We start from the raw sequence: 27,514 nt of genomic DNA, 5'->3' as shown, positions 1-27,514 counted from the left end.
CCCCATGGTCACACGATCCAAATTCAGATGCTTGGCAAGTGACTCATAGTTATGACAGTCGTAGTATCCCAGGGGCCTGTGATCCCCTTTTGCGACCTTCTGACGAACAATGGAAAATCCAGATTCACTTACCAAATGTGGTTCCTAATTTAGCAATTGCAGTCATTTACTTAACATTTTATTTATTTATTTATTAATCAGACTTATATACCGCTTCATAGGGCTTTCAGCCCCCTCTAAGCGGTTTACAAATTTTTTTAACAAATTGAGTTAGCAACTTGCCCCCACAGTCCGGGTCCTCATTTCACCCACCTCGGAAGGATGGAAAGCTGAGTCGACCTTGAGCCGGTGAGATTAGAACCGCTGAACTGCAGATCACAGTCAGCTAAAGTGGCCTGCAGTACTGCACCCTAGCCACTGCGCCACCTCGGCTCATGATGGCGAACTTCTGATACACATTTCACAGGTGGCACCTAGGCCCCTTTCTGTGGGCGCATGAGCCGTCGGCCCAGATTAGCTCCACAGCGCATGCGCATGTGCCTCTCGTCGCCCACCTGATTTTTAGGTCTCTGCTACGCATGTGCGGGGGGGGGCGCACACGGGAGACATGCGTGCCTGCGTGGGAATCGTGTGTGTCTGTGTGGGGAGAGAAGGGAGGTCATGCGTGCATGCATGGAGGGCAGAGGTGGAACATGTTTTTGGTCCTAGGCTGCAGAGAGGCCTATGGGGCGCAGGGGGTCACATGCGTATGTGCAGGGGAGCGCAGGAAGTAGCAAGTGCATGCACAGGGGGCGGGGTGCATAGGAGGGGTCGTGCGCTCATTGTATATTGGTTGTGGGCGCATGGACGTACTGTTGCGTGCCAATATGCGCGCTTTCGGCATGCAACGACAAAGAGGTTAGCCATACCTGATTTAGGGCAAGAAAGGTTGTAAAACGGAGCAAAAACCCACTTAACCAATGTCTCACTTAGCGACAAGAAACGTTGGGCTCGATTGTGGTCGTAAATCGAGGACTGCCTGTAGGTGGCTCCCGTCTGTATTCTCCTCACTCTCTGATCTTTTTCCTCCCTCTAGATCTCGGGGGTCTTTCAATGGACGATACCTCTATGAGGAAACGGAACGGCACCATTTTGAAAGCTGTCTCCCTCTACGTTCCCCCAAATGGAGTTTTGCTCTTTTTTTGGAGGGGTGCAGCCATTATTATTTTAAAAGCACAATCCGAAGAGAACATTTTGGAGGGGTGGAGGATGGTTGCCCTCCACAGCCGAAAAGTTTGGAGGGGTGGAGGATGGTTGCCCTCCACAGCCGAAAAGCACTGAGAGAATGCTAATTTCCTGGCAAATAACATCAATAACCTGTTGTTTTATTCGTTTGAAGGAAGGGATAAAAAGTGTTATATATATAAAAAAGTCAAGATGGCGGCTGTAGCATCAACTGCATTCTCACAGCCAAAATCTTGCCTTTTTTTGGCCACATCCTTGGACTCCCCCCCTGCCTCTTTAATTAGTAAAAGGGGAACGGGTTTGACATCAAAAGGATTTCACGTATGGGTGAGTTACCTTAAAATTGGGTGTCTTGGGAAACACTGCAGTTTTTAACCCGACCTACCTCACAGGGGTGTTGTGAGGATGGAACAAGACAATCCCAATGCATTGGCTTTCATTCTTAGATCTTCCTTAATTCTCTTGGAGAGCGCTGGGAAAGCTTACAGAGGTCTGATTAGCAGGCTCAGCGGCTAAGACACTGAGCTTGTCGATCGGAAAGGTCGGCAGTTCGGCGGTTCGAATCCTTAGTCCGGGCCTCCTGCGTGAGCAGGGGGTTGGATTAGATGACCTCCAAGGCACCAACTCTGTTATGTTTTACTGTGTACCTTCCTTTTTGCTTTTTAGTCTTGGCTAAAACCCAGTGAAATCTCAAGCAAATGGACCCTTCCTGATTCAACAAGAAAGATTCAATGAGCAATAATTATTAAAATACTGATTTGTCTGCAAACGACTCGGGAATCAATCTATGTGGGAATTGCAGTAACATCCAAGGTTAATTCTTTTCCTGGACTTTCGAATGGTGATGGTGCGGGGTCAGCAGCCTGTGAAACTTTTTTTTAGTTAAAAGCAAGTCTCTAGTCCTCATCAGAAAATGTGCGGTTGCTATATTACATACTTAGGGAAACTTCTGGAAGCCAAATCAGGTTGCTGCAGGATTTCTCTCTGGATTTATTTATTTATTTATTTTTTTGCCATCCATACTTTTAATCCCCCCCCCCCCCATTTCTATTGTACTATTTTAATTTTTGGAAGGTGAATTCTAAGAATTATTTTAGGAGAGAAAAAAAATAAGCAATTAATATTAAACTGTGTTCTTGATGTGACAACTGCTTTGTTGGGCTCAGGGGGGCTCCGTTAATTTAGGAAACTTTTCCCATTTGTCTAGGTTTTTTTCAGGTTTGAACTCTGGGATCGTTATTTTCTCCCAGACATCTCGTCACCAAACTATGTGACATCATCAGTGCTACAAGGGTGTGGGGTTTTGTTCTCAGTTTACATACAAGTAGCTTGCCCTGTCAATGTTGGTGGTGGTGGGAGTATTTTTGGTGGTTTCTTTATCAAGAACAACCATTGCAGGGGTGGGTTTCTCGCCCCGTTCCAACCGGTTCAGGGCCGGCGGCGTCCTCATGCACGCACGCAGTGCACGCATGCATACTAGCGTCTGTGCGATGCTCCAGCTGCTCCTGGTGGATCGCGCAGGCGCTGTATGCGTCCTGCGCATGCGTGGAAGCGCAGAACTCGTCAAAACCGGGTAAGGAGTGTGGGCAGGTGAGCAGGCCCTTTGCCGTTCCCGGAAGTTACTTACTTCCGGGTTCGCCGACCAACTGGTTCACGGGGACCGCCGCGAACTGGTTGAAACCCACCCCTGAACCATTGTATGGAAATTGAGAACAAACACACTGTTTACTACCAGGGATGATATTACCTAGTTTGGTAATGAAATGTCTGCAAGAAAAACAACGAAGCTCAGACACCACACACCAACAAGTGTGCTGTTCTGTGTGTGATATGCATAGTGCCTGTTGTAAGTGGGTTTTCTAAGGTGTCGATTGGGGTGTGTTGATGGCTGTCCTTTTGCTTGCTTGAGATCTGCAAGTGGGGTATCGCACATTGACCAGAGACTATCATATGAGGACAAATTAGGCATTGGAAAGATCGCTTGGAGGTGGGAGGCTTCCAATGTAATCTACCGGATCCCCTGCATGGATTGCCCCTGTCACTATGCAGAACAGACCCGGAGGAAGCTGAGCACCAGATTGCAAGAACACAAGTGAATGGTCCGATGAGGAGACCCAAACTCATTGGTAGCCTCACGCTGCAATGAACAAGGGCACACATTCAATTTTGCTGCTACTAAGATTGTCGGACGAGCAGGTACAAAAAAACCCAGGGAGGTGATTGAAGCCTGGGAAACAGGCCCCTCGTCGGTCAACAGGAATGCTGATTTACCACCAAGCTATCAAGCAGGGGTGGGATTCAGCCGGTTCCAACCGGTTCGGGTGAAATGGATGTTAACATCTGATTCGTGAACTGATAGTTGCAAGCACTGGCTGGCCACGCCCTCCCTCCCAGGAGTATCCATGTGGCCCTTCATCATGCCAGGTAAATGCAGGGCCTGTGTGGAGGCACTGAGGGGGAAAAACAGGTCTCCCGGAAGTCCGTAACCGAGCCCGTTTCTGGCCTCTGGAGCCTGGGGGGCGGTGTTTTTGCCTTCCTGGAGGCTCAAGGAAAGCCTCCGGAGCCTGGGGAGGGCAAAAACACCCCCCCCCCCAGCCATGGTGCAGGAGGCCGAGTAGGCCACGCCCACCCAGCAACTGGGCAGAGAATCGGTTGCTAATATTTTTCAATCCCATCCTTGCTATCAAGTACTTAGAAGGCGAGGCTGAGCAGAACAAGCAAACAACAGCCAATGTGTTAAAAGCCAACCATCAACACACCCCAATCAACATCAAAAAGAACAACACAAAGTAGGCAGTTTGGCTCCTGCAATGTCCATTCTTTTTCTGCCATGACCCACGTGAGAGGCAGGAATGCCGGTGGGGAGAGCAATCTTAACGCTGCCTAATTTTCTACGAAGGACCGGCATGGAAAATAACTTCCATGGATTGCCAAAAAAACCAGTGGTGGGTTTAAAAATTTTTTTTTTCCATGAATATTTTTTATTTCCATTTTCATTTTCGTAACACACACTCACATCAGGGGTGAGTGGGTTTCAACCGGTTCGTGGCGGTCCCTGCGAACCGGTTGGTCGGCGAACCCGGAAGTAAGTAACTTCCGGGAATGGCGAAGGGCCCACCCGCCCGCCCGCGGTCCTTACCTGGTTTTGACGAGTTCTGCACTTCCACGCATGCGCAGGACGCATACAGCGCCTGCACGATCCTCCAGGAGCAGCTGGAGCATCGCACAGACACTAGTATGCATGCGTGCACCGCGCGCGTGCACGAGGACACCGCCGGCCCCATTCCAACCGAACCGGTTGGAACGGGGCGAGAAACCCACCCCTGACTCACATGTAAGAGCCAAGGTGACGCAGTGGTTAAATGCAGCACTGCAGGCTACTGCTAGATCAGCAGTTCAGCGGTTCAAATCTCACCGGCTCAGGGTTCACTCAGCCTTCCATCCTTCCGAGGTGGGTAAAATGAGTACCCAGATTGTTGGGGGCAATATGCTGACTCTCTGTAAACCGTTTAGAGAGGGCTGAAAGCCCTATGAAGCGGTATATAAGTCTACTGCTATTGCTATTGCTATGTATACTATACATAGCCCGTATCATATAGTATTAAATAATAATTACATCAGTTCCTCTTGTCAACAATACACAGAAAATTAAAAACCCATTATAGCTCTTCTGCTCTCCATACACCTCTTTCTTCTACCACCCTCCAACTTTCTATCTTCCCTCCATCATCCTTTCCTACTCTACTTCCCCTCCCTTTCCACTGCTCCTCTCTCTACAACCCACTCCTCCTTATCCTTCTCATCTTCACCCCTTACCCTCTCCCCTATCCTTCTCTTCCCATCTTTCTTCTCCCTTACTCCTCCTCTCCCTTACCCTTAAGGGAGTAAGGGTTTCAAATTTTTTTAGAACTTCTTCTGTAGGTGTGGCCTGCTTTGTGGGAGCGGCTTGCCGGCCATGTGACTGGGTGGGAGTGGCTTGCCAGCCATGTGACTGGGTGGGAGTGGCTTGCCAGCCATGTGACTGAGTGGGAGTGGCTTGGCAGTCATGTGATTGGGTGGGCATGGCCAACTTGTAAAATGTGGTGAAACTCACTTAACAACGCTTTTGCTTAGCAACCAAAATGTTGGCTCAGGAACTCTGGCATTGAAGCGTGCAAGTCTTAAAGCTGTCAAGTTACAAGACCCTTGCACCTCTAACCCTTTAGAAAAAAAACCCAGGGGTGTTCAAACTTGACAGCTTTAAGACTTGTGGACTTCAACTCCCAGAATTCCTCCTCCAGTCATGTTGGCTCAGGAACTCTGGCATTGAAGTGTGCAAGTCTTAAAGCTGTCAAGTTACAAGACCCTTGCACCCCTAATCCTTTAGAAAAAAAAACCCCCAGGGGTGTTCAAACTTGACAGCTTTAAGACTTGTGGACTTCAACTCCCAGAATCCCTCCTCTCGCTCTTCATCTTGATGATGTGCGGAAGCGGGGGGGGGGGAGCTGGAACCGGTTCTAAACGGCACTGTAGATTTGTGGAATCTCTTCTGTAGAAGAGGTTAGAACTGGCAGGAACCAACCCCTGACTAGTTCCCTCCAGATGTGCTATTGGGCTGGAAATCACATAGGCCAAGAAAATAGATGCGCTCTAGGACTATAAAATTGCACATTAAGAATTTGCATAGGCAGGGCCGAAAACCCGAAAAGAAATTGGAAACGCTTGTTATAAAGGAGGAACGGCTTTGCCTTTCCCACCCGAACCGCCAGGGGTCGCTCTTCCACGTTGCAATGTTATGACTTCGCAGGACTCCCTTACTCGATGGTGATTGGTGGAGAAGAAAGTCGGTAGACTTAAAAAGTGTAGAGGAGCATTTTTTTTCCAGTGCTGGCTTGCAAAATTGATGGAGCCTGGAGGTGGCTGAAAGAGAAGCAATGATCCTACATCGTCGCAAATGAATAACATTAAAATGTCAAAACTAATGCAAACCTTATTTTTTTCATTGATTTCCTCACACTTGTATACATCCGCGAAGTGGGACAGTCCTTCATTGCCCACATTCCCAAAAAGCTCAAAGTGGGGCTAAAGGGTTCCACCACAAAAGCGTGTAGGACAAAATCGCGCTCGACAAAAGCGCGCTGTGACGTCATCACAGCGCGACGAAAAAGATCGAAAAATTGTAAAAATAAAGCGAAAACCTTACCCTAAGCCCCCCAAACCTAACCCTAAACCTAACCCTAACCCTAACCCTTAACCTAACCCTAAACCTAACCCAAAACCTAACCGTTAAAGTAACGAAAAACGTAACGCTAACCCTTAACCTAACGCTAACGCTAACGCTCTAAAGCTAACCCTAACCCTTAACCTAACCCTAACCCTAACCCTAACCCTAACCCTTACCTTTATGCGAATCGGCTTGCTTTAATTTAATTTTTATTAATTTTTATTTGAATTTTTCGATCTTTTTCGTCGCGCTGTGATGACGTCAAAGGCGCGATTTTGTCGATCGCGCTTTTGCCGTCCGCGCTTTTGACGGGTCACGGGGCTAAAGATCAAAGAAGCCAATTTGCCTTCAACTCAAATTGACTCTGCTGATTTTAGGGAGAAATTCAGAGAGTTTTCTCAGAAACAAACACGGGAACAGTTTCCCACGTCTTCCCCTTTGTTTTCAAATTAAATCAGCCGGGCCTAGGATTTCCCGGTGGTCTCCCATCCAAGCAGCCCCACCAGCTTGCTGAGCTGTCCCTATAAGCAGAAACTGGTAAAGTTCCGATATCTCCAGGGCTGCCACAAAGACGAGGGAGTCAAGCTATTCTCCAAAGCACCTGAAGACAGGACAAGAAGCAATGGGTGGAAACTAATCAAGGGGAGAAGCAACTTAGAACTGAGGAGAAATTTCCTGACATTGAGAACAATTAACTAGTGGAACAACCTGCCTCCAGAAGTTATGAATGCTCCAACACTGGAAGTTTTTAAGAAGATGTTGGACAACCATTTATCTGAAATAGTGTAGGGTTTCTTGCCTAAGCAGGGGGTTGGACTAGAAGACCTCCAAGGTCCCTTCCAACTCAACTCTTCTCTTCTCTTCCCATTCCATTCAGAATTCTATTCTATTCTGTTCTATTCCATTCCATTCTCTGCCACCTTATAACAGGTGAGCATCAGTACATAATTCACTTCTAGGGGTGTTTTAAGCAATATTTCTGAATCTTGAAAGCCCTGGACTTCAACTCCCAGAATTCTCTGCTCTGAATTCAGTGTTCAGAATTCATCCCTTCTGACTGGGGAATCCTGGGAATTGAAGTCCGGCTCTGTGATTGGAGGAAAGCAAGGCTGAATTCAGAGGAGGGCATTCGGAGGAGCCAAAGTGATGGGGGGGGGGAGAAATTAACCTCCTCCTTGGATTGGGACGCAGAAGCTGCCGTTTGGTTGGCGTCTCTTCCCTTTCCTGCGTCTAGGGCCCCCGCCTTTTCGATCACGTGACCTTGACCACGCCCCCACCTCTCCGCCTCTTCGGGCACCGCAGAAACAACAAGCCCGGAGGAAGAAGGAGCCGAGCGGATGGAGGAGGCGGTGAAGCCCCGCAGCCGGAGCAAGACCAGCCGGTCCAGAGCGAAGGTAACCCCGGGGGACTATAACACCCATCGTAACCTACCACAAAGCCCCCCCCCCTTTTTGGTAACCCATCCTAACTCTATCCGCTTTGAATGATGGGTCGGACCACGGAGCCCATGGTTCCCAGCGGGCCTCGATGGGGTGGACTACAAGTCCCATCGCTCCCGCCGGGGGCTTAAACTCTCCTCTTCCCTACCAGCCATTGGGAGTACAGTTGGGGGGGCGGGTAGATAGAGAAAGGAGGGTTCATCCCCCACCCAACCAAAGGGTGGCTCGGCTGTGGATGCTGGGAGTTGTAATCCCACCCTTAGATTTCCCCCTTTGGCTGTGGGGGGGGGAGGTGCATGAAGCCCAGAAATATCATTTCAAGGGCTCAGTAAGATAGACTGCTCCTGGCCATGGAGGTTCTATTGGCTCCTTTTAATGAGGAGCTGTGATATTTCTCCTTCCTTCCTTCCTTCCTTCCTTCCTTCCTTCCTTCCTTCCTTCCTTCCTTCCTTCCTTCCTTCCTTCCTTCCTTCCTTCCTTCCTTCCTTCCTTCCTTCCTTCCTTCCTTCCTTCCTTCCCTCCCTCCCTCCCTCCCTCCCTCCCTCCCTCCCTCCCTTCCTCCCTTCCTCCCTCCCTCCCTCCCTCCCTCCCTCCCTCCCTCCCTCCCTCCCTCCCTCCCTTCCTTCCTCCCTCCCTCCCTCCCTCCCTCCCTTCCTTTCCCTTCCTGTCTATCGTATACATACATACGTACATACATATACATACACATATACATACATACACAAACTTTATGTATGTATGTATATATGTGTGTGTGTGTGTGTGTGTGTGTGTATATATATATATATATATATATATATATATATATATATTTGTGCTGATAAATAAATAAAATAAAATAAAATCATATGTATGTATGTATGTATGTATGTAATATATACATATATATATATACATATGTATGTATATATATGCATACACACACAAACACACATTACCTACACACACACACACACACACACACACACACTTATATATATAAATTTTATTTTCATTTATTGAATTGCTCCACTGCCTCTCCCACCCAAATGGTGAGCTAGATGGCTCATCCAGAAAGAAAGCATAATTGGATCACATGTTGTAAATGTGGCCTTGAAAAGCCACTCCTGGCCTTGTAATTGGATGTCCTCACAGCTGTGTCTCTTCAGGAGAGCAAAATCATCACAGCTGTGTGTGTCTCCACCTGGGCCAGGGCAAGAGGGCTGGACTTCAACTCCCAGAATTCCCCCAGCCAGCATGGCATGCTGGGAGTTGAAGTCCCAGCCTTCTTCCCCTGGCCCAGGTGGAGAAATTCTCATTCTTGCAGAGCGATGGAGGGAGGAAAAAAGCCGCCTTGTGATCTGGTAATGCTGAAGCCCAGCCAGTCTGGGATGAAAGGGGGGGGGGGGGGAAGGGACCGATAGTCCTTGATTTACAACAGCTTGTTTAGCGACCGTTTGAAGTTACAATGGCACTAAACACTCCCGGGGGTTATATAATTTACCTTTTGTGACTCTCTGACAACGGGCAAGCCGCATTCATTCAACAACCGTGTTGCTAATTTAACATCCTCAGCGAATTCACTTCACAACTGTGGCAAGAAAGGTTGTAAAAGGGGGCGAAACTTCGCCACTGTCTGAACAATAGAAATATTGGGCTCAATTTTGGTCGTAAGTCGAGGACTACCTGGGATCGCGTTCCCCATACATCCCATGGGATTTTTTTGGGGGGGGGGGCTGATCTTACCCAAACACCCGACTGTCCATTTGTCTGCTAGCAGAGGAGAGGAAGTCCTAAGATGCGGGAGGGCGAACCTATGGCACCAGAGCCACAGGGGGCACACAGAGCCGTCTCTGTGGGCATGCCAGCCGTCGGCCCAGCCCAGCTCCACCGCACATGCATGTGCACCTCCCGTTGGCCAGCGGGTTTTCAGGTCTTGCTGCACATGCGGGGGATCTGTGTGTATGTGCGGGGGCGGGACACATGCGCAAGGGGACGCATGGACGATGGGACACTTGCATTGCATTTTGGGGCCGCACGCAGTACCTCCACACCCCGTTTTGGCTTCCAGGTACAGCTGCAGGAGCTGCTGCAGGAGGCCTTTCAGGCCCAAAACAGGGTTCAGGGGGGCGCACGTGGCGCACCCGTGGCCCATTTTGGCTTCCAGGTTGCTGCAGGAGGCCTTCCAGGCCCAAAACGGGGTGCGGAGGCCTCCCCACACCACATTTTGGGCCTGGAAAGCCGCCTGCAGCAACCCGGAAGCCAAAAATGGGCGAGGGGGATGGGGCAGTGCGCATGTGCAGGGGCTGGGAAAGCAGGGGGAGGTCACGTACGCATGCACGTGGGGTCGTGCGTGCATGTGTGTGGGGCGTCATCAGCGCATGCACGGGGGCAGGACACAAGCACAGGGGGTTAGGGGGCACTGGTGGGGGAGGTTTCGCATGTGCATTGCATTATGGGTACAAGCACATGTTTTTGGCCCGCGACAACAAAAAGGTTAGTTCTCACAGTCCTAGATGGTCCTTTTGCAGTGGGTCTGCTCTGGGAATTTTGCTTTTCTGAGTAGTTTTCATTTCTTTTGTGTGTGTGTGTGTTTTGTTGTTGTTGTTTGTGTTATAAGTAGTCCTTGACTTAACAACTATTCCTTTAGAGCAGTGTTTCTCAACCTCGGCGACTTTAAATCCTGTGGACTTCAACTCCCAGAATTCCCCCAGCCAGCACCGCTGGCTGGGGATTCTGGGAATTGCAGTCCACAGGACTTAAAGTCGCCGAGGTTGAGAAACACTGCTTTAGAGACTATTTGAAGTTTCAACAGGCTTGGAACACGTGACGTGCGACCTATTTTCACCCTTAACAACTGTTGCCACATCCCCATGGTCAGGTGATCAGAATCCAGACACCTGACAACAGGTGTGTATCTATCATGATGGCTCTTTCCCATGTATCTATTTGTGAGTCATCCTCTGTGACTTCCCCATCCAGCTTCTGACAAGGTCAAGAGGGATTATCTAGACCAGTGTTTCTCAACCTTGGCAACTTGAAGATGTCTGGACTTCAACTCCCAGAATTCCCCAGCCAGCGAATGCTGGCTGGGGAATTCTGGGAGTTGAAGTCCGGACATCTTCAAGTTGCCAAGGTTGAGAAACACTGATCTAGATTTGCTTAATGACCTCACGATTCACTTACAAACTGCCGCGATTCGCTTAACGACCGTGGCGAACGACGTTGTCAAAGGGGGCACAATTCATTGAACCACCGCCTTGGGCTGAATGGTGGTTGTAAGTTAAGGGATTCCCTGTAGGGATGGCGGTTGACGGAGGGACGGGGTGTGGCTGAGACCCCTTCAACAGAGCGGGCACCAGTTTGAATGAGAAGTTTCTAGTTATGGCGTTTTATCAAACGCACACCTTTCTCCCCCCCCCCCCCCGGATATCCTGGAAACAGCTGCTGTGTGTCTTTTCAAGACATCTGTAATTGCTTGCTACTAGCACAAAGGTGTGTTTACCTGGGGAAATGTAAACACTAGTGAGCACTACATTTTCAACTTTTCATTTTATTTTTATATTGCTGTGTTAACCCCTGAAATATAGCCTTGGCCATATTATCGGGGAAGGTTGGGTTATTATTTTCTGGCAGCGAGAAGCGAGACGCGTGTCTTACCTTCCCAGCTCCGTCGCGTTCCTACCCATTGTGTCCAGGAAAACACGTAAAGAAACCCTACTCGCGAGTTCGGTCAAACTTCTTGAACTCGCGAGAAGGGTTTTTTTTTTTTTACAAGGTGCTTCCCTGGACACATGGTGAGTAATGTGACAGAGCTGCCAGTCTCCAGTAAGCCACGCGTCTCAGGATAGGGCGCAATTTGGGGGTGGCAGGTTGGGGGTGGGGCAGGCCGGGCCATGAGTCTTACCGGACACCCGACAGCTTCGTTGCGTCTCTCGGCCAGTCTTCTGCAGGGAAACACCTTGCAGAGTAAAAAAAAAAACTTCTCGCGAGTGCGAGCAATTGCCGTATTTTTCGGAGTGTAAGACATCCCTTTTTCCCCTCAAAAAAGAGGCTGAAAATCTGGGTGCGTCTTATATACTGAATACAGCATTTTTGGCCTCCCGAAACCCCGCCCCTTCACCAAAATGGCAGTGCATGGTTTTTAGGTGGCTTTCAGAGAGATCCGGGGGCTGGGGAGGGCAGAAATTAGCAAAAAACTGGCAGTTTTATGCTCAATTTTGCCCTCCCCCCCCAGCCCCCAGGAGCACTTTAAAGCCTCCTAAAGGCTATCTTTTTTTTTTGGACAAAAAACGAGCCCGTTTTCGCAAAAAATGGGCCGTTTTTTGGTCAGTTTTGGCCCCCTAACTCCAGGAGCACCCTACAAGCCTCCTAAAGGCTATGCATGCCCTTTTCTTAAAGAAAAAAGGAGGGAGGGACGTTTTTGTGAAAAACGGGTAGTTTTGGGGAGATTTGCAGATTGCAAAAACTTTTTAAAATATAATTTGCCTCTTCAAAACCTTGGTGCATCTTATACTCTGGTGTGTCTTATACTCTGAAAAATATGGTAACTTCTCAAACTTGCGAGAAGTTTTTCTTTACTGTACAAGGTGTTTCCCTGCACAGACTGGACTGTGACGAAGCTGCTAGTCTCCGGTAAGCCGCGCGTCTCGCGGCCTAAAACCTCCCATCCCGCCCCAATGGCAACAGCATCCTGGCTGCTTCCCTTCGCCGCCGTCTCTTTAGCGAGAGGGGTGGCAGGTGGGTCGGGGCCGAGTGATGCGCTCCAGCTTCCCCTTCCTGCATTTGTTGGCAGCCAGGCGGTTGTGAAGCGGTTTTCTCTCCACCTTGATGCGCTCCTGGTCTTCCATGTTAATGGAAGATAGCGGTGGGCTTTGTACATCTGGCACCGTCTGGGGCTCCTCTTTGAAACCCCGCGTGGGGTGGGGCAAGGCGAGGCCGTGAGGCTGCGGCATATAGCTCAGGTTGGCACTGGGAAAGTGGTACTCAAGGCGGCAGGAGGGTTATAGCTGGTCAGGTTGGTGTAGATAGGAGGCGGCTCCTGGGGAAGGGATGCACCATAGCCACTTCTGGCTACTGTGGCCCCGATCGAGACATCAGGGGGTGGCATGTGGTTCATCCTATAGAGATTGTCCAGCACCTTAACTAAACGGTCAGTGAAGCCTTCCTGCTCTTTGGTGGCTCCCCGCGGATAGTAAATGAGGCACCGGGGAGTGTTACATCCCCCGTGCACCCCCCATCCCCCATGCATGTGCGTGACCCCCCCCCCAACGCTCCTCTGTGCATGTGCACAACCCCCCTGCGGCCCGTTTTGGGACTAGCAGGCTTCCCTGGAGCCGCCTCGGACACAAAACGGACTGTGGGGAGGGTGCTGCAGCCCCCACCCCTATGTGCCCCATGGGATTAGCAGGCTTCCTTGAAGCCTCCTGGGAGCAAAAATGAGCTGTGTGGAAGGCGCTGCACCTCCCCCCCCCCCCGTGGCCCGTTTTGGGCCTAGCAGGCCTCCCTGAAGCCTCATGAAACCAAAAATGAGACAAGGGGTGGGCATCATAACTCCTGTGCTCCCCACATCCTCCATGCATGTGCACGTGATTCTCCCGGCCCCCGCGCATGAGCATGCCTCTCCTGCATGCGCAGCAGAGACCCCAAAATCAGCTGACTGCCGGGAGGCGGGGTACACATGTGCAGTGGAGCTGAGCTGGGCGATGGCTCGTGTGCTTACAGAGAGGACTCCGTGTGCCACCTGTGGCACCTCTGCCATAGGTTTGCCATCACGGGTATAGGGTTTCCTGTCTAAGCAAGAACTAGAAGACCTCCAAGGTCCCTTCCAACCCTGTTATTCTAGTCCAGTCCTAGTCAATGTTCCATGTTCTGTTCTATGTTCTATTCCTATTGCTATTCCATCCCACCCCACTCTATTCTATTCTATTCCTTATTCTTGTATTCTATTCTATTCCATTCTATTCCTTATTCCATTCTATCCCTTATTCCATTCTATTCTATTCCTTATTCATGTATTCTATTCCATTCTATTCTATTCCTTATTCCGATATTCTATTCCATTCTATTCTATTCCATTCTATTCCATTCTATTCTATTCTATTCTATTCCATTCTATTCTATTCCTTAATCCATTTTTTTCTATTCCATTTTATTCCTTATTCCTTATTCCGATATTCTATTCCATTCTATTCTATTCCTTAATCCATTCTATTCTATTCCATTCTATTCTATTCCTTATTCCTTATTCCGATATTCTAATCCATTCTCTTCTATTCCTTATTCCATTCCATATATTCTATTCTATTCCATTCTATTCTATTCCATTCTATTCTATTCCATTCTATTCTATTCCTTTCTATTCCATATTTTCTATTCCATTCTATTCCATTTCATTCCATATATTCTGTTCTGTTCTATTCTATTCCATTCTATTCTATTCCTTAATCCATTCTATTCTATTCCATTCTATTCCTTATTCCTTATTCCGATATTCTATTCCATTCTCTTCTATTCCTTATTCCATTCTATTCTATTCCTTATTCCCATATTCTATTCCATTCTATTCTATTCCATTCCATTCAGTGGTGGGTTGCACGTGGTACGTCCCGGTACGGGCGTACCAGAGCATGCCCGGTGATCCGGATACTGTTCTGGTACGGTGCTCTGGAGGGCCCACCCACCCGCCTGAACTCCTTACTGGTCTTTTAAGTCTTTGGCACTTCTGCGCACGGCGCATACAGCACCTGCGCGACGATCCGCTGAGCAGCTGCAGCATCGCGGAGGCGCTAAGACACGTTCGCGTATTGTGCTCGTGTGCACGTCCATGTGGACGTCGCCGGGCCCGTTCCAACAGTACCGGTTGGAACGGGATCCGGAACCCACCCCTGATTCCATTCTATTTTATTCCCACATCATTCCAGGGATGTCCATCCCAAATTCTAGCTCTAAAAACTTTGTAGAGATTCGAATCTCTATAGACTTTTATGCCCAACTCTGGCACTTGCACCAAATCCTGTGAAAAGCAGCTTACCGATAAGGAAGGGCTGGGCGGGGTGGGGGAGGGGGTTGCTAGTTTGCATTGTTCTGTTGCAAAAACCATGAAAGCAGCTTTCTTCTGTTTTTTTCCCCCTTGCCTTGTGGGCTGGTCTGCATTTTTAATCGCTAGATTAGGAAGCTGTTTGGAAGGCCTGAAAATGCAGGAAGCCCTCGCCTAGCCGCCCCAATGGAGCCCCCAAATTTCTGCTGCTAAGGGAAACGTTGCTTCAGGGGAGTTTTGCCCCGTTTTGTGACCTGTCTCTGCCGTTCTTGTGAAGCGAACCCCCGCGGTTTAGTGCAACCCGGCTGTGAGGCGAATCTGGCTTCTTCCCCATGGTCGGAAAGTCGCAAAGGTTGATTATGCGACCTCAGGGGACACTGCAAAACCGCCTCAAGTACATGCCAGTTGCCAAGCCTCTGAATTCCGATCACGTGACCGTGGGGAATGCTGCCAGGGCGGAAAGTGTGAGTAAGTCGCTTTTCCCCAGTGGTGGTGTCACAATAAAAGGAACTGTCGTAAGTTGAGGATGATCTGTACCTGTGGGAACCTGGAAGCCTTTTTGTCACTGTCCTCTGAAGAGAGTATTGGGATACTGTCAGCATTCCAAGTACCATGTGGAATTAAATCAGAATCAAAGGCAAAAAGATCCTTAAAGTTCCAATTTAATAAAGCGGACATCTTAACACAGATGTGCTAAGATGTCTGCTTTATTAAATTGGAACTTTTAGGATCGTTTTGCCTTTGATTCTGATTTAATTCTACATCATACTTGGAACGCTGACACTTTTGGTGTTTGTGAGAAATAGACTCAATGGCAACTGTTGTGGCCCGCCAGCGGCCAGCAGAGCTGGCAGCAGATTTGCAGAGTGAGGAAGTTGGGGAAGAGCATTAGCCAGTCCTGGAGGCTGGAGAAGGCTCTGATGAGGACTCTGCGTCGGAGGCAGAGAGGGGGCCAAGACTGTCTGGCGGTGATCAGGTGCCTACGGAGCTAGGCAGCAATGGGGCAGAGGAACAACTGGAGCCTTTTCCCAGTGTGCGCATGCGCAGAGCTGCCAGAAGAAAAGAGCAGCTGAGAAATCAGGGTCAACTTGGGAGTAAGGTCACAGGTAGATAGTGAATGGCCCCTCCCAGAGAAAATAAAAGAGCAAAAGGGGAGTGGGCTTTTGCAGGAAACAATTCGTTCACTCATTCATTTGTTTCAGGAGTGTGGAGATCTGTCTGTGAATCTCAGAGACTCTGTGCCCAGTCATTCCTTGCACAGCGCCTCATTTGGAAAATATTTACATGGCAGCTTCCCAAGACAGATAAGGTCTGTGGTCATAAATACTCCTTTGAAAGACTGTTTGCCAGGCCTTTGCTGAATGTGAATAAGAGGACTTCACATTCGTTTAATAAAAGGGGTTTTGTCGGGACCAGGACTCTGCCTCGGGCTTTTTGGAGAAGGCTAGGTCAGAACATCACCCGTCAGAAATTTGACAAGAGGCATAAAGTGAAGCCACAAGAAGTTTGTTGCACGTAAAATACGTTCTTGCAAGAGCAAGTGGCTAACTAGTATGCAACAGAAAAATGCATTTATTCAACTTTTTATTCCCTCCTTTCTTAACCTATGCTTCTTGGTTCCTTACGATCCTTGCAAAATACGCGTAATAAATCGAGGCAAGCTATTCATTAATTTCTTCACTATATTGCTGGACTGGTTAAAACGGTTAACTAACCTTGTTGTGACTCAGCAGCAGCTTGCTGTGAGTTGCGTCGGGATGCAGGAATAATGAGCAGCTGTTGCTCGTTAGGGTCGTCTTCTGCAGATAAAAGACGGATGGTGCCACGCCTTAGTGGCAGAAGTCAACGTTCGTGATTCGTCGTTCGTCGTGTGTGGTTCATCGTTTCGAGATTCAAAGAGGCACTTGGATAAGTGATTTGCTTTCTGTAAACCTGGTTTGCTGTAAGAGCTTTTTGTTTTTGCTTTTGCTGTGTAACTTTTTGCCAGAGACTTTATCTACATTTATTTTTGGGCTCGCAGCCAGCTTGAGCCAGGACTGATAAAGATATTTCCTTTGAAGTTCTGTCTGACTGTCATTTGTGAACGAGCGAAGAGAGGGGTCAGAACAAACCTGCTTTGCCAAATGGACTTGCTTATCGGAATAACCTTTCCCCCCCCCTCCTGTTTTCCAGCCTTGAACTTTTTACCTTCAATGTCCCCATGTCCTACTGAACCTTTATACCCATAATTCTTAAAAAAATGCTTTCTTTGCAAAAACGAGAACATCTCCCACCAGTTTCTTACAGTGTTCAAAAACGGTGGTGGTTTGTGAAAAATCCTTTCTGGATCAGGGTTTACTTGGGAGTTGAAACCAAGGCTGATGGAGTAACGTGGCCCTCATGTGATTTTTTTCCCCCCTCCCTTGGCACGTACCGTTTTACTTGTGTGTCTTGTGATACAAAGATTTTTATTGACTAGGGAAGTCTTGGCTAGAGAGATCTTTCAAAATAATAAGTTGCTAAATAAGGATTTCTCCCTCCCCTCCTCCTTTGTTGCAATAGCTTAAATAGAGGCAAAAATACCAATTGTTGGAGAAGAAAAATGGGTGGAGGAGAAAGGAGGATTTGGTCAATTTTTTGGGGTGTGTTTGTGTGTCTTGTCTATTATTTTAGCTGTTTTAAACATGCAGTCCAGGGGTGGGATTCAATAATTTTAGCAACCGGTTCTCTGCCCGGTTGCTGAGTTGCCATGGCGATCGTGGGCATGGCCTACTCGGCCTCCAGCACCACAGTGGGAGTGGGCATATTTGCCTTCCCCAGGTTCCGGAGGCTTTCCTTGAGTCTCCGGGAGGGTGAAAACAGCTTTCCCTGGCCTCCAGGGGTCCTCCGGAGGGCGGAAACGGCCCCGTTTCTGGACTTCTGAAATTTCCAGGAAATTTCGTCCTCCCGGAGCCTCCTCATGGGCATCCAAAATGGGCTGCATGGAGACTCGTGGGAGGGGAGGGGCAGAGTGGGCAGGGCCAGCTAGTCCTTGAAACTACCAGTTCAGTGAACCAGTTGGTAAAATTAACATCCGGTTCACCTGAACCGGTCCGAACCGGCTGAATCCCACCCCTGATGCAGCCACACACGTGTGAAAATTACGATTTATTCCATCAGTGATCAGAACCATTGGGAAAAAGCTGCAATCTAGCTAGTCCTTGATTTACAGAGGTTTCTAAGAGGTTTCTAAGATCTAAGTGGTTTACAGAGTGAGTCTCTTGCCCCCAACAATCTGGGTCCTCATTTTACCCACCTCGGAAGGATGGAAGGCTAACCTTGAGCCTGGTGAGATTTGAACTGCCAAATTGCATGCAGCCGGCAGTCAGCAGAAGTAGCCTGCAGTACTGCACTCTAACCACTGCACCACCTCTGCTTCGCTTGCTTGCTGTCGGCTGCCATAGAAACGGGGAGGGTGGGGGCATAGTATTTGGGAAGGGAACTGTGTGGTACTGGAGGATTTAGAGAGATTTGTTCTCACCATCTTCTACGCATGCTGATGGCTGATATCTGGTCTTGATCAAGGCCAACAGTCTCGCATACCAACCTGATGAGGCCTTTTGAAGATGCACCCCACATGACATCTTAGTTGGGAGTTGCAGATTGGACACTGGGCTGGGGTAATTGGAGGAAGGAGGCCGGGTAATCATTTGATATGTACTTGTTCCCGCCTTTTTGGCTCAGATCTTGCTTTCCTTTTCGCTGCTTTCAATTCATATCTAGTAAAAGGACTTTATCTCTATTCAAGTGGAGTTGAGGTTTTTCTTTCTTGGATAGTGAAGGAGTCATGCCTGACACCATGGCTCCTGTTTATATATGACCCACTTCACAGAGGTTATGTGGTTTTTGCTAGTGTTGTGATTTTATCCTGAATGTTAATATAACTATAACTCAAGGCAGGGAACATACTTCATTTCATTTCATTTATTATTTCATTTATTAAGATTTATAGGCCGCCCTTTTCCCTGAGGGGACTCAGGGCGGCTTACAATCACAAGGGAGGGGGGTGCAGTATCAAAAAACAAAACAAAATGTGAACAAAGAAAAATAATAAAACACAACTTTCATTCAGCAATCAACACTCGGGCGGGTGAATTGGGAACCTATCCCCAGGCCTGCTGGGATATATACTTAATAGTCCTTAACTATACTTAATAGTCCTTCCTCCTCCTATTTTTCCCCACAGCAACAACCCTGTGAGGTGGGTTGGGCTGAGAGAGAGAGAGGTTGGTTTAGCAATAGCAATAGCAGTTAGACTTATATACCGCTTCATAGGGCTTTCAGCCCTCTCTAAGCGGTTTACAGAGTCAGCATATCGCCCCCATAGTCTGGGTCCTCATTTCACCCACCTCGGAAGGATGGAAGGCTGAGTCAACCTTGAGCCGGTGAGATTAGAACCGCCAAACTGCAGATAACAGTCAGCTGAAGTGGCCTGCAGTACTGCACCCTAACCACTGTGCCACCTCGGCTCTTTTTAAAGTCACCCAGCCGCATTTCAAGCCAAAGGAAGACCTAGAACTCACAACCCCCTAGTTTCTAGTTCAGCACCTTAACCTTTATCCCAAGCAAGTGGCGTAAAATAAGATAAAGATAAAAAGACAAAAACCAAAGTTTTAAGCTACTGTAATAAGGGTTGTTTCTTGTTCAGCACCTTAACTTCTACGCAACCAAATGGAACAAGATAGGCAACCCCAGTTTTATACTACTGTAAGAACCATAATTGCCCCTTAAAATTCCTTCTGGCAGTGGGTGATATATTCTTCTACTCTGCTACTAAACTTACCTAGTTAAACAGTCTTCCAAAAGTCCAGACAAATATTTCTCAAGATGATGATTGCCTGAAGGATTTTTTTGCTACTTGGGGTCTTAAGCAGCAATCTCCCCAACCTTGGCAACTTTTAGGACTTGTGGACTTCAACTCCCAGAATTCCTCAGTCAGCCATGCTGGGAGTTGGAAGTCGTAAAAGTTGCCAGGCTGGGAAATGCCCCCCCTCCTCCCAGTGGTGGGATTCAGCCGGTTCTGGCAAACCGGTTGTTAAATTGCTGGCTGGCCACACCCTTTCTTGCCCCACCCCTTCCAGGAGTCCCCTTGTGGTCTGTTTTTGCTCCCAAGTAAGTGCAGGAAGGCCTACTAGGCCAAAAACAGGGCACAGTGAGGGGGTGCAGCACAGCCACACACACACCCCGCAACCCATTTTTGCTCCCAGAAGGCTGCAGGAAGGCCTACTAGGCCCAAAACAGGATGCGGGGTGGGGGGAGGCACCACCCACTCCATTTTTACCTCCACGGAGGTGCAGGAGGCTGAGTGCTACCTGTCAAAAAACCCTGGCCACGCCCACCATGGCCACGCCCACCCAGCCGTCCATTAGGACAGAGAACCAGTTGTTAAATTATTTCAATCCCACCACTGCCCCCCTCCTTCCCCCCCCCGGTCTAAAAGGGTGAATGATCTTTATTAATTTGGGTAAAACCAATGTTGCTAGCGCTTGATTGTATTGAATAGGACTTTCCCGTTGTGCCTCATCCCTGATGATTAGGCCGCTGTTGTTGTTTTTTGTTTAAAAAATTGTTTTCATTCCCACTAGGAAAAAAAAAAGAAGAACGAAGAGAAAGAGAGCGGGGCAACCAAACAGCCTTTGTGCAAAGAGGATGACGAAGAGGCTTTGCGGGAGGAGAGCAGGCCTGAAACGGGACTCGTGGCAGAATCCAGGCCCCGCCCTCAAGCCGCCCAGAACCCAGACCCCGCCCTCAAGCCGCCCAGAACAGGGAACAAGGACCTCAAAGTGCCACCCAGAGTGCTCGCTCCTGAAAATGAAGGGCCCCCAGCAGCTCCCCAAACCCAACCTCCCCTGGGTGCAGAAATCTTGCAGGAGGGGAAAAACGGGGCAACGGCAGATGGGCAGGATCTCAAGGAAGGAGCGGTTAAGGGCAAGAGGACTTTTGACTCGTTGGAAAAAAACATTCCACCCACGGAAAGTGCACCCCATCGTAGCCCTACGCAGCGTCCAGTTGCCCCTTCCTCCGAAAAGGTCCATGCCCCCGTCTCCGTTCCCGAAACGGGAGTGAAAACACACATGGAGATCCCCGTCTTTAAAACGCTGTACCCCGATTTATCGCCGTTGTTATCCGAAGGCCTGCCGGATTTTACCTTCCAGCTGCCGCGTCGCGGGGAGAGGTTGTATCCTGAACTTCCGGTTGATTCCGAACCGATTCCGTTTACCAAAGAGCAGCTGAAGGTTTTTGAGCCCTGGTCCTGGCTGGGGAACGTCGAGGCTTACGTGGAGGAATTTGGTAGCCGGGCCTACCAGGACCAGCACGAGTTTTATGAGCTGGTGTTGAATTACTGCCGATGTCGGAAACAGTTGCTGCTAGCCGAAGCCAAATTGCAGAGCCTTTCCCTGGATAGCGAAAGTGTCAAAGAGCGCCTGTGGATTTTCAGGGATAAGCAGGAGAGTGCCCAGGTGGGGTTAAGGAAGCTGGTTTGGGACCGAATGACAGAAGAGTTGGAAGGGACCCTGAGGTCTTCTAGTCCAACCCCTTCTTCAAGCAGGAGGCTCTATAACGTTTCAGACAAATGAGTTGCCATCAAAATCCCATGGTTCAGATTTCTGTGTCAGGGTTCCAAATAACAATCAAAATTAAATCAGAGTCCAAGGCAAAGGATTCCTCAAAATTCCCATTTATTAAGAGAGCCATTTTGGCACATCTGGGAAAACCCGAATCTGAAAGCTTCCCCGTTTCCCCCACCCAGTTGAAAATTCAAGATCTTGCCCCCCACACCCACAAGTCCATCCCATGGTCCAATCATCCACTGCCATGCTGGCAGTTTCCACCCATCCAGTTCCGTTCAGGTGCAGAAGTGCAAAGACAAAGGATGACCTTGGCTTTCTAGAAAGAATGTTGTTATGGCTACATAGCATCTAACTCCGTACAATTCCCCGCTCCCATTTTCCCACAATAGAAAATGCATAGTAGAATAATAGAAAGTATGGCAGGCCAAAGACCCAAAAGAAAAGATGGCTGCAGGCCTGACTCTCTGTTGTATGAAAAGGTCTCGCTGCTCTATCTGCTTTGTGGTTCTCAAGTTTTAACGCCAAAATTCAGCCGCAGTCTATGGAGGTCATGTGATCGCCATCACTGTCTTGCTTAGCAGCAGAAAGGTTAGGCTCAATTGTGGTTGTAGGTTGAGGACTACACGTACAACTGTATGATCACCGAAACAGAAAGATGGACGAGCAGAGAATGAGGGGAGGGAGATGGGAATCTGCCATCAATCCAGCAGCCTCCCTCTCTTTGAACCCCAATGTAATCTGTTTGAGCCCCTATAATACAGGAAGTCCAGAAGTTCCTGTCCAAGTTTTGAAGATTTTGCTACTCATCCCTAATTCTTGTATTAAAAACATTGCAAAGAAGTTGCGTCTTGCTCACTTCCTTAATTGTGCCCTGATGTGAGGAGTTTGACGGGCACCCCTTGGGGTATCTCAGCCGCAAGGGGTGGGCTTCGAAAATTTCAACAACGGGCTCTCTGCTGGGTTGCTGGGTGGGTGTGGCATGGTGGGCGTGGCCTAGTCGGCCTCCTACACCATGGCGGAGGAGGGGCCTCTGGGAGGGCGAAAACTGCCTCCCCTGGGCTCTGGAGGCCTTCCAAGAAGGCCTGTTTTCACCCCTTCCTGAGCCTTCGTGCGGGCCCTGCACATATTTTTCGGAGTATAAGACGCACCGGAGGATAAGACGCACCATGGTTTTGAAGAGGTAATTTTTTTTTTAAAAAAAAGGTTTTGCATTCTGAAGGGTTTTGCAAAAAAAAAAGGGGGGGGGCATGCAGAGCTTTGGGAGGCTTGTAGAGTGCTCCTGGGGGCTGGGGGGGGGGGCAAAAACGAGCAAAACTGACCTTTTTTTGCTCATTTTTTCCCTCCCCAGCCCCCAGGAGCACTTTGCAAGCCTCCCAAACCCTCTGCAGGTCCATTTTTGCAATGGGGGCAGGGTTTCGGTAGACCAAAAATGCTGTAGTCAGTGTATAAGACACACCCAGATTTTCACCCTCTTTTTGGGAGGAAAAAGGTGCGTCTTATACTCCGAAAAATATGGTTAAGTCTATGGGTTAACACTTCTGCTCGCACGCAGATGCATGCTTGCCCATTTCTCCTGCGGCCCGGTTTTGAACGGGGCCTGGCCTGGTAGTGGGCTGCAGCTTTTATGGTACCTCGCATCCAAAATGGGCCATGTGGAGACTCCTGGGAGGGGTGGCAGGGGCGGCGTGTGGTGGGTGGGGCCAGCCAGGGGTGGGATTTGGAGGTTCTCCAAACCGGCCATAACGTTAGCTACAGGTTCTCCTGAACCCAGGCGAACCTGTAGCAGCCCACCCCAGCCCCGATCCTCTTACCGTTGCAGCTGTCTGCTGAGTGTTTTTTCACCCCTCTTGTGCTTTTTTTCAGGGTGTCTGTGCCGATCAGTGCAAAGTCTCCGGCTTCCACCGATACCAGACAGTTGAGGTGAACGAAGGCGCTTTGGGGGAACTGAAGAGGCTCTTCGATGCCCAGACCGAACACCTGCACCAGATCCTCTCTCTGCACTTGTACACCTCGGTGTTGTCCCGCTTGCAAGTAGAGTCTTACCTCTACAACCTGCTGAGGGGCTCCCCCTTGCTAAGGTCGGTGGGACTTCAGCCGCAGGAGTCAGCCGGTGGGTACCTGACAGCTCCATTAGGTAGGCCAGGCTGTCGAATTAACCCCCCCCCCCAAAGCCTTAAACCCAGTGGTGAAATGTATTTTTTTTCATTACTGGTTCTGTGGTTGTGGCTTGTTGGGGAGGTCATGTGACTATGCAGTCATGTAACTGGGGGATCAAGACAGCAACTCACTTTAACAATGATTGGACTAGATCAGTGTTTCTCAACCTTGGCAACTTGAAGATGTCCGGACTTCAACTCCCAGAATTCCCCAGCCAGCATTCGCTGGCTGGGGAATTCTGGGAGTTGAAGTCCGGACATCTTCAAGTTACCAAGGTTGAGAAACACTGGACTAGATGACCTCCAGGTCCCTTCCAGCCCTGGATTGTCCTTTGAAGTTGCATCTAGTGCCAGGTTTGTAGTCCTTCCTTTCTCTCCTTTTTTCCTCCCTTCCTTTCTTTCTCCCTTCTCTTTCTCTCTCTCCCTCCCTCCCTCTCTGTCTCTCTTTCTTTCTCAGCAACTCCCCCCCCCCCCCATTTTTGGCCTAGCAGGCCTCAGGGAAGCCTGCTGGGAGCAAAAACGGACCTCCCCTCATGTTTCTGGAGAACCTGTAGGAAAAGAAAAGCTTACAAAGTTTTTTTTTTAAAGTTCCGAAGATCAGATGTGCGATGTGCGATTATCGGAACTTTTTTTTAAAACCTTTTTTAGTATTTTTTACTACTGGTTCTAGGAACCAGTAGCATTTTTTTACTACTGGTTCTAGGAACCTGTAGCATTTTTTTACTACTGGTTGTAGGAAACAGTAGCATTTTTTACTACTGGTTGTAGGAACCAGTGGCATTTTTTACTACTGGTTGTAGGAACCAGTAGCATTTTTACTACTGGTTGTAGGAACCAGTAGCACTTTTTTACTACTGGTTGTAGGAACCAGTAGCATTTTTACTACTGGTTGTAGGAACCAGTAGCTTTTTTACTACTGGTTGTAGGAACCTTTAGCATTTTTTACTACTGGTTGTAGGAACCAGTAGCATTTTTTACTACTGGTTCTAGGAACCAGTAGCATTTTTTGTACTACTGGTTGTAGGAACCAGTAGCATTTTTTACTACTGGTTGTAGGAACCAGTAGCATTTTTTACTACTGGTTGTAGGAACCAGTAGCATTTTTTTACGACTGGTTCTAGGAACCAGTAGCATTTTTTACTACTGGTTCTAGGAACCTGTAGCATTTTTTACTACTGGTTCTAGGAACCACTAACATTTTTTACTATTGGTTCAGGCGAACAGGTCCGAACCGATAGCATTTCACCCCTGCTTAAACCTCCTTTACTGATAGCTCTTGACTTGCCCAAAGATGCTTTTTTCTTGCCACTGTGGATAAAGGGAATCACTGTAGTTAAGTTAGCAACATGAAATTAAATGAAGCTGGTTTCCCCCATTGATTTTTTTAAAATTTAGTTTGTCAAACATGTACAAGGTAACAGGTATAAGTATGAACACAGGAGATGGATAAAAAATAAATGGGGACAGTCCTGGAGTCTGGGGGAGGCTCTTTGTCGTAGGCAGAGAGGAGGCCAGAGCCGTATGTCAGTTATCAGCTGCCTTTGGAGTCAGACATCAGGGAGGCAGAGGAACAGCTGGAGCCTGTTCCCAGCCTGCGCATGCGCAGAGTTGCCAGACAAAGGGAACAACTAAAGAACCGGAGTCAACTTTGGGAGTAAGGCCCCAGGTGGATGATGAATGGCCCTTCCCAGAGGAAATAAAAGAGGAGCGAAAGGGGAGTGGAATTTGCAGGAAACAATTAGTTCGCTTAATTGGTTGGTGATTCTCTGAGACTCCTTGCCAAGTTTTGCAGATATCGTCCTGGCAGCTCTCCAAGCCAGATAAGGTCTGTGACTATAAATCCTCCCTTGAAAGGCTGGATGTGAAAGGCTGGATGTGAACGAGCAGAATTCAAAGTAAATTAATAAAAGGGTCTTTTGTCGGGACAAGGAGTTTGCTTCATGCTATTGGGAAGCCTCAGTCAGAACAAAAGCCAGGATGTAGGATGCTAATCGCATTCTGCGCCGAGAATCCTAAATAACCAGGATCACCATACATTACGGTCTTCCCCATCTCCATGGGTCTCTCACAACCCTTTCTCCCTCCTTGTTTTGCAGCTCTGAAGACCCTGGAATCCCCCTCCTCGGACTTGGGGTCCTTGAAAGACTGCATCAGCGTTCTCTTCAGCTTCACCCGTCGTGTCACGGAGGATCCCCAGTTCCAGACTGACGTTCTCTTGTGGCTTCGGAGGCTGGTGAGGAACCTCTTTTAATGGACATCCAAGTCACAAGTCAGAGCTGAAACAAAAGTGTGGATTTCACTGAGCCTGAGGCCTGGCTTAAGCCAATCCCTTATCTGGATTGGCTGTCGGGCTATTCATCTTCCAGAGTAGTGGTCATCCGCTGGGGGGGTGTCTGTGAGAAAATTTTGGCGGCCCGCAGAAAAATTATTTGCGTTTTTTACATTGCACTAAATCAGGGATCCTCAAATTATGGCCCCTGGGATGGATAAGTGCAATGAACGTTTGTGTTGCTGCAGAGAGTCTCCCCCTTTGGGGTCTTTTTTTAAAAAAAATTTTTTAAATTTTTATTTTATCAATTTCATATATACATTCACAATTATATGATCTCATAACTGTTATTAATAATATGTATTTATAACAATTTCTTCCCTACAGTTGACAATATACTTGAAGATTGCTTTCTTACCATCCCATAGATCCATCTTATCTTACAACGGTCCTACTTCTTCTTCCCTCCCTCCCTCTTTCCTTCCCTCGTTTCTTCTCTCCTACTCTCCTTCCTTCCCTCCTTCCCCCTTCCCTCGTTCATTCCTTTCCTCCTTCCTTCCTTCCCTCCTTCCTTCCTTCCTTCCTTCCCTCCTTCCTTCTCTCCTTCTCTCCTTCCTTTCCCCCTTCCTTTCCTCCTTCCTCCCCCCCCCTTCCTTCTCTCCTACATTCCCTCCTTCCTTCCCTCCTTTCTTCTCTCCTTCTCTCCTTCCTTCCCTCCTTCCTTCCCCTTTGGGGTCTTTTTGTGTGGGTCAGAGGGGGGCAGAAATCCCGACTTGGGGTCTGCTTCAACCTCCTGGTGGGGGGCTTTGGGTGAAGGCTGGAGGGAAGCACCGCTGGTGGCGAAGAGCTGGAGGGCCTCATTCCAGTGGGACTGCATCATGGCCTGGAACTGGCTGACCATCTCTGCCTGCTGAGCCTCCAGGCGTGGGTCCCTGGCCTTGCACTCCCTCAGGTCTTCCCTCTGCTTGGAAAGCCTGTGCTCGTAGTCCTCAGTGAGGTGCTTCTGCTGAGCCTCCTCCTCGGTCAGATCCAATTTGAACTGAGCTGTTTTGCCAACCCTTTCTCATGTAGAATGTAGAAATTTATTTGTATGCCGCCCTTTTCCCTGGGGGGACTCAGGGCGGCTCACAACCCAAAAGGGAGGGGGAGACAAACTTTTAACATATAAGACAATACATAATTAAAAACACAACATTCATACCATTCGGGCGGGTTACAGTCTTAGCCCCAGGCCTGACGGGATAGCCAGATTCTGAGGGCTGTGCGGAAGGTCTGGAGGGTGGTGAGGGTACGAATCTCCACGGGGAGATCGTTCCATAGGGTCGGAGCTACCACCGAGAAGGCTCTCCTCTGCGTAGTTGCCAGTTGGCATTGGCCGGCAGATGGAACTCGGAGGAGGCCTAATCGATGGGATCTAATAGGTCGCGTGGAGGTAATTGGCAGTAGGCGGTCTCTCAAGTACCCAGATCCACTACCATGTAGGGCTTTATGGGGGCTGCTTAGCTCCAGCAACTGCCTCCTGTTGGGGCCCTAAAGGAGAGGAGTCGTGAGCAGGAGAGGAGTGGCAAAACCTCTTCAAAGAAAAATCAGAAAGTCCACTTGCCCCTTGAAAAAC

At 48.7% G+C, this 27,514-nt stretch overlaps 2 protein-coding genes across 2 annotated transcripts in view; both read left to right on the top strand.

Moving 5' to 3' along the window:
• The window catches only part of PSTPIP2 (proline-serine-threonine phosphatase interacting protein 2), a 53,508-nt gene extending 52,241 nt beyond the window's left edge, over window positions 1-1,267 (top strand). Inside the window, exon 15 of the mRNA XM_087715281.1 lies at window positions 1,076-1,267. The gene's annotated coding sequence lies outside the window, so the exon portion shown is untranslated. The remainder of the gene's footprint in view (window positions 1-1,075) is intronic.
• A 6,456-nt stretch (window positions 1,268-7,723) lies between these two features.
• EPG5 (ectopic P-granules 5 autophagy tethering factor) overlaps window positions 7,724-27,514 on the top strand; it is a 118,048-nt gene continuing 98,257 nt past the window's right edge. Inside the window, 4 exon segments of the mRNA XM_087715280.1 lie at window positions 7,724-7,821; window positions 20,488-21,363; window positions 23,338-23,584; window positions 25,727-25,863. Of these exon segments, the coding sequence (XP_087571406.1) occupies window positions 7,765-7,821; window positions 20,488-21,363; window positions 23,338-23,584; window positions 25,727-25,863 (1,317 nt within the window). The 5' untranslated portion in view covers window positions 7,724-7,764.

This window comes from Thamnophis sirtalis, unplaced genomic scaffold, assembly GCF_051295495.1.
Source record: "Thamnophis sirtalis isolate CommonGarterSnake01/CBP01778 unplaced genomic scaffold, rThaSir2_p1.2 scaffold_5, whole genome shotgun sequence".
Lineage (NCBI taxonomy): Eukaryota > Metazoa > Chordata > Lepidosauria > Squamata > Natricidae > Thamnophis > Thamnophis sirtalis.
The sequence above is the reverse complement of the archived record's forward strand: the minus strand, read 5'-3'. Positions and strand labels throughout refer to the sequence as shown.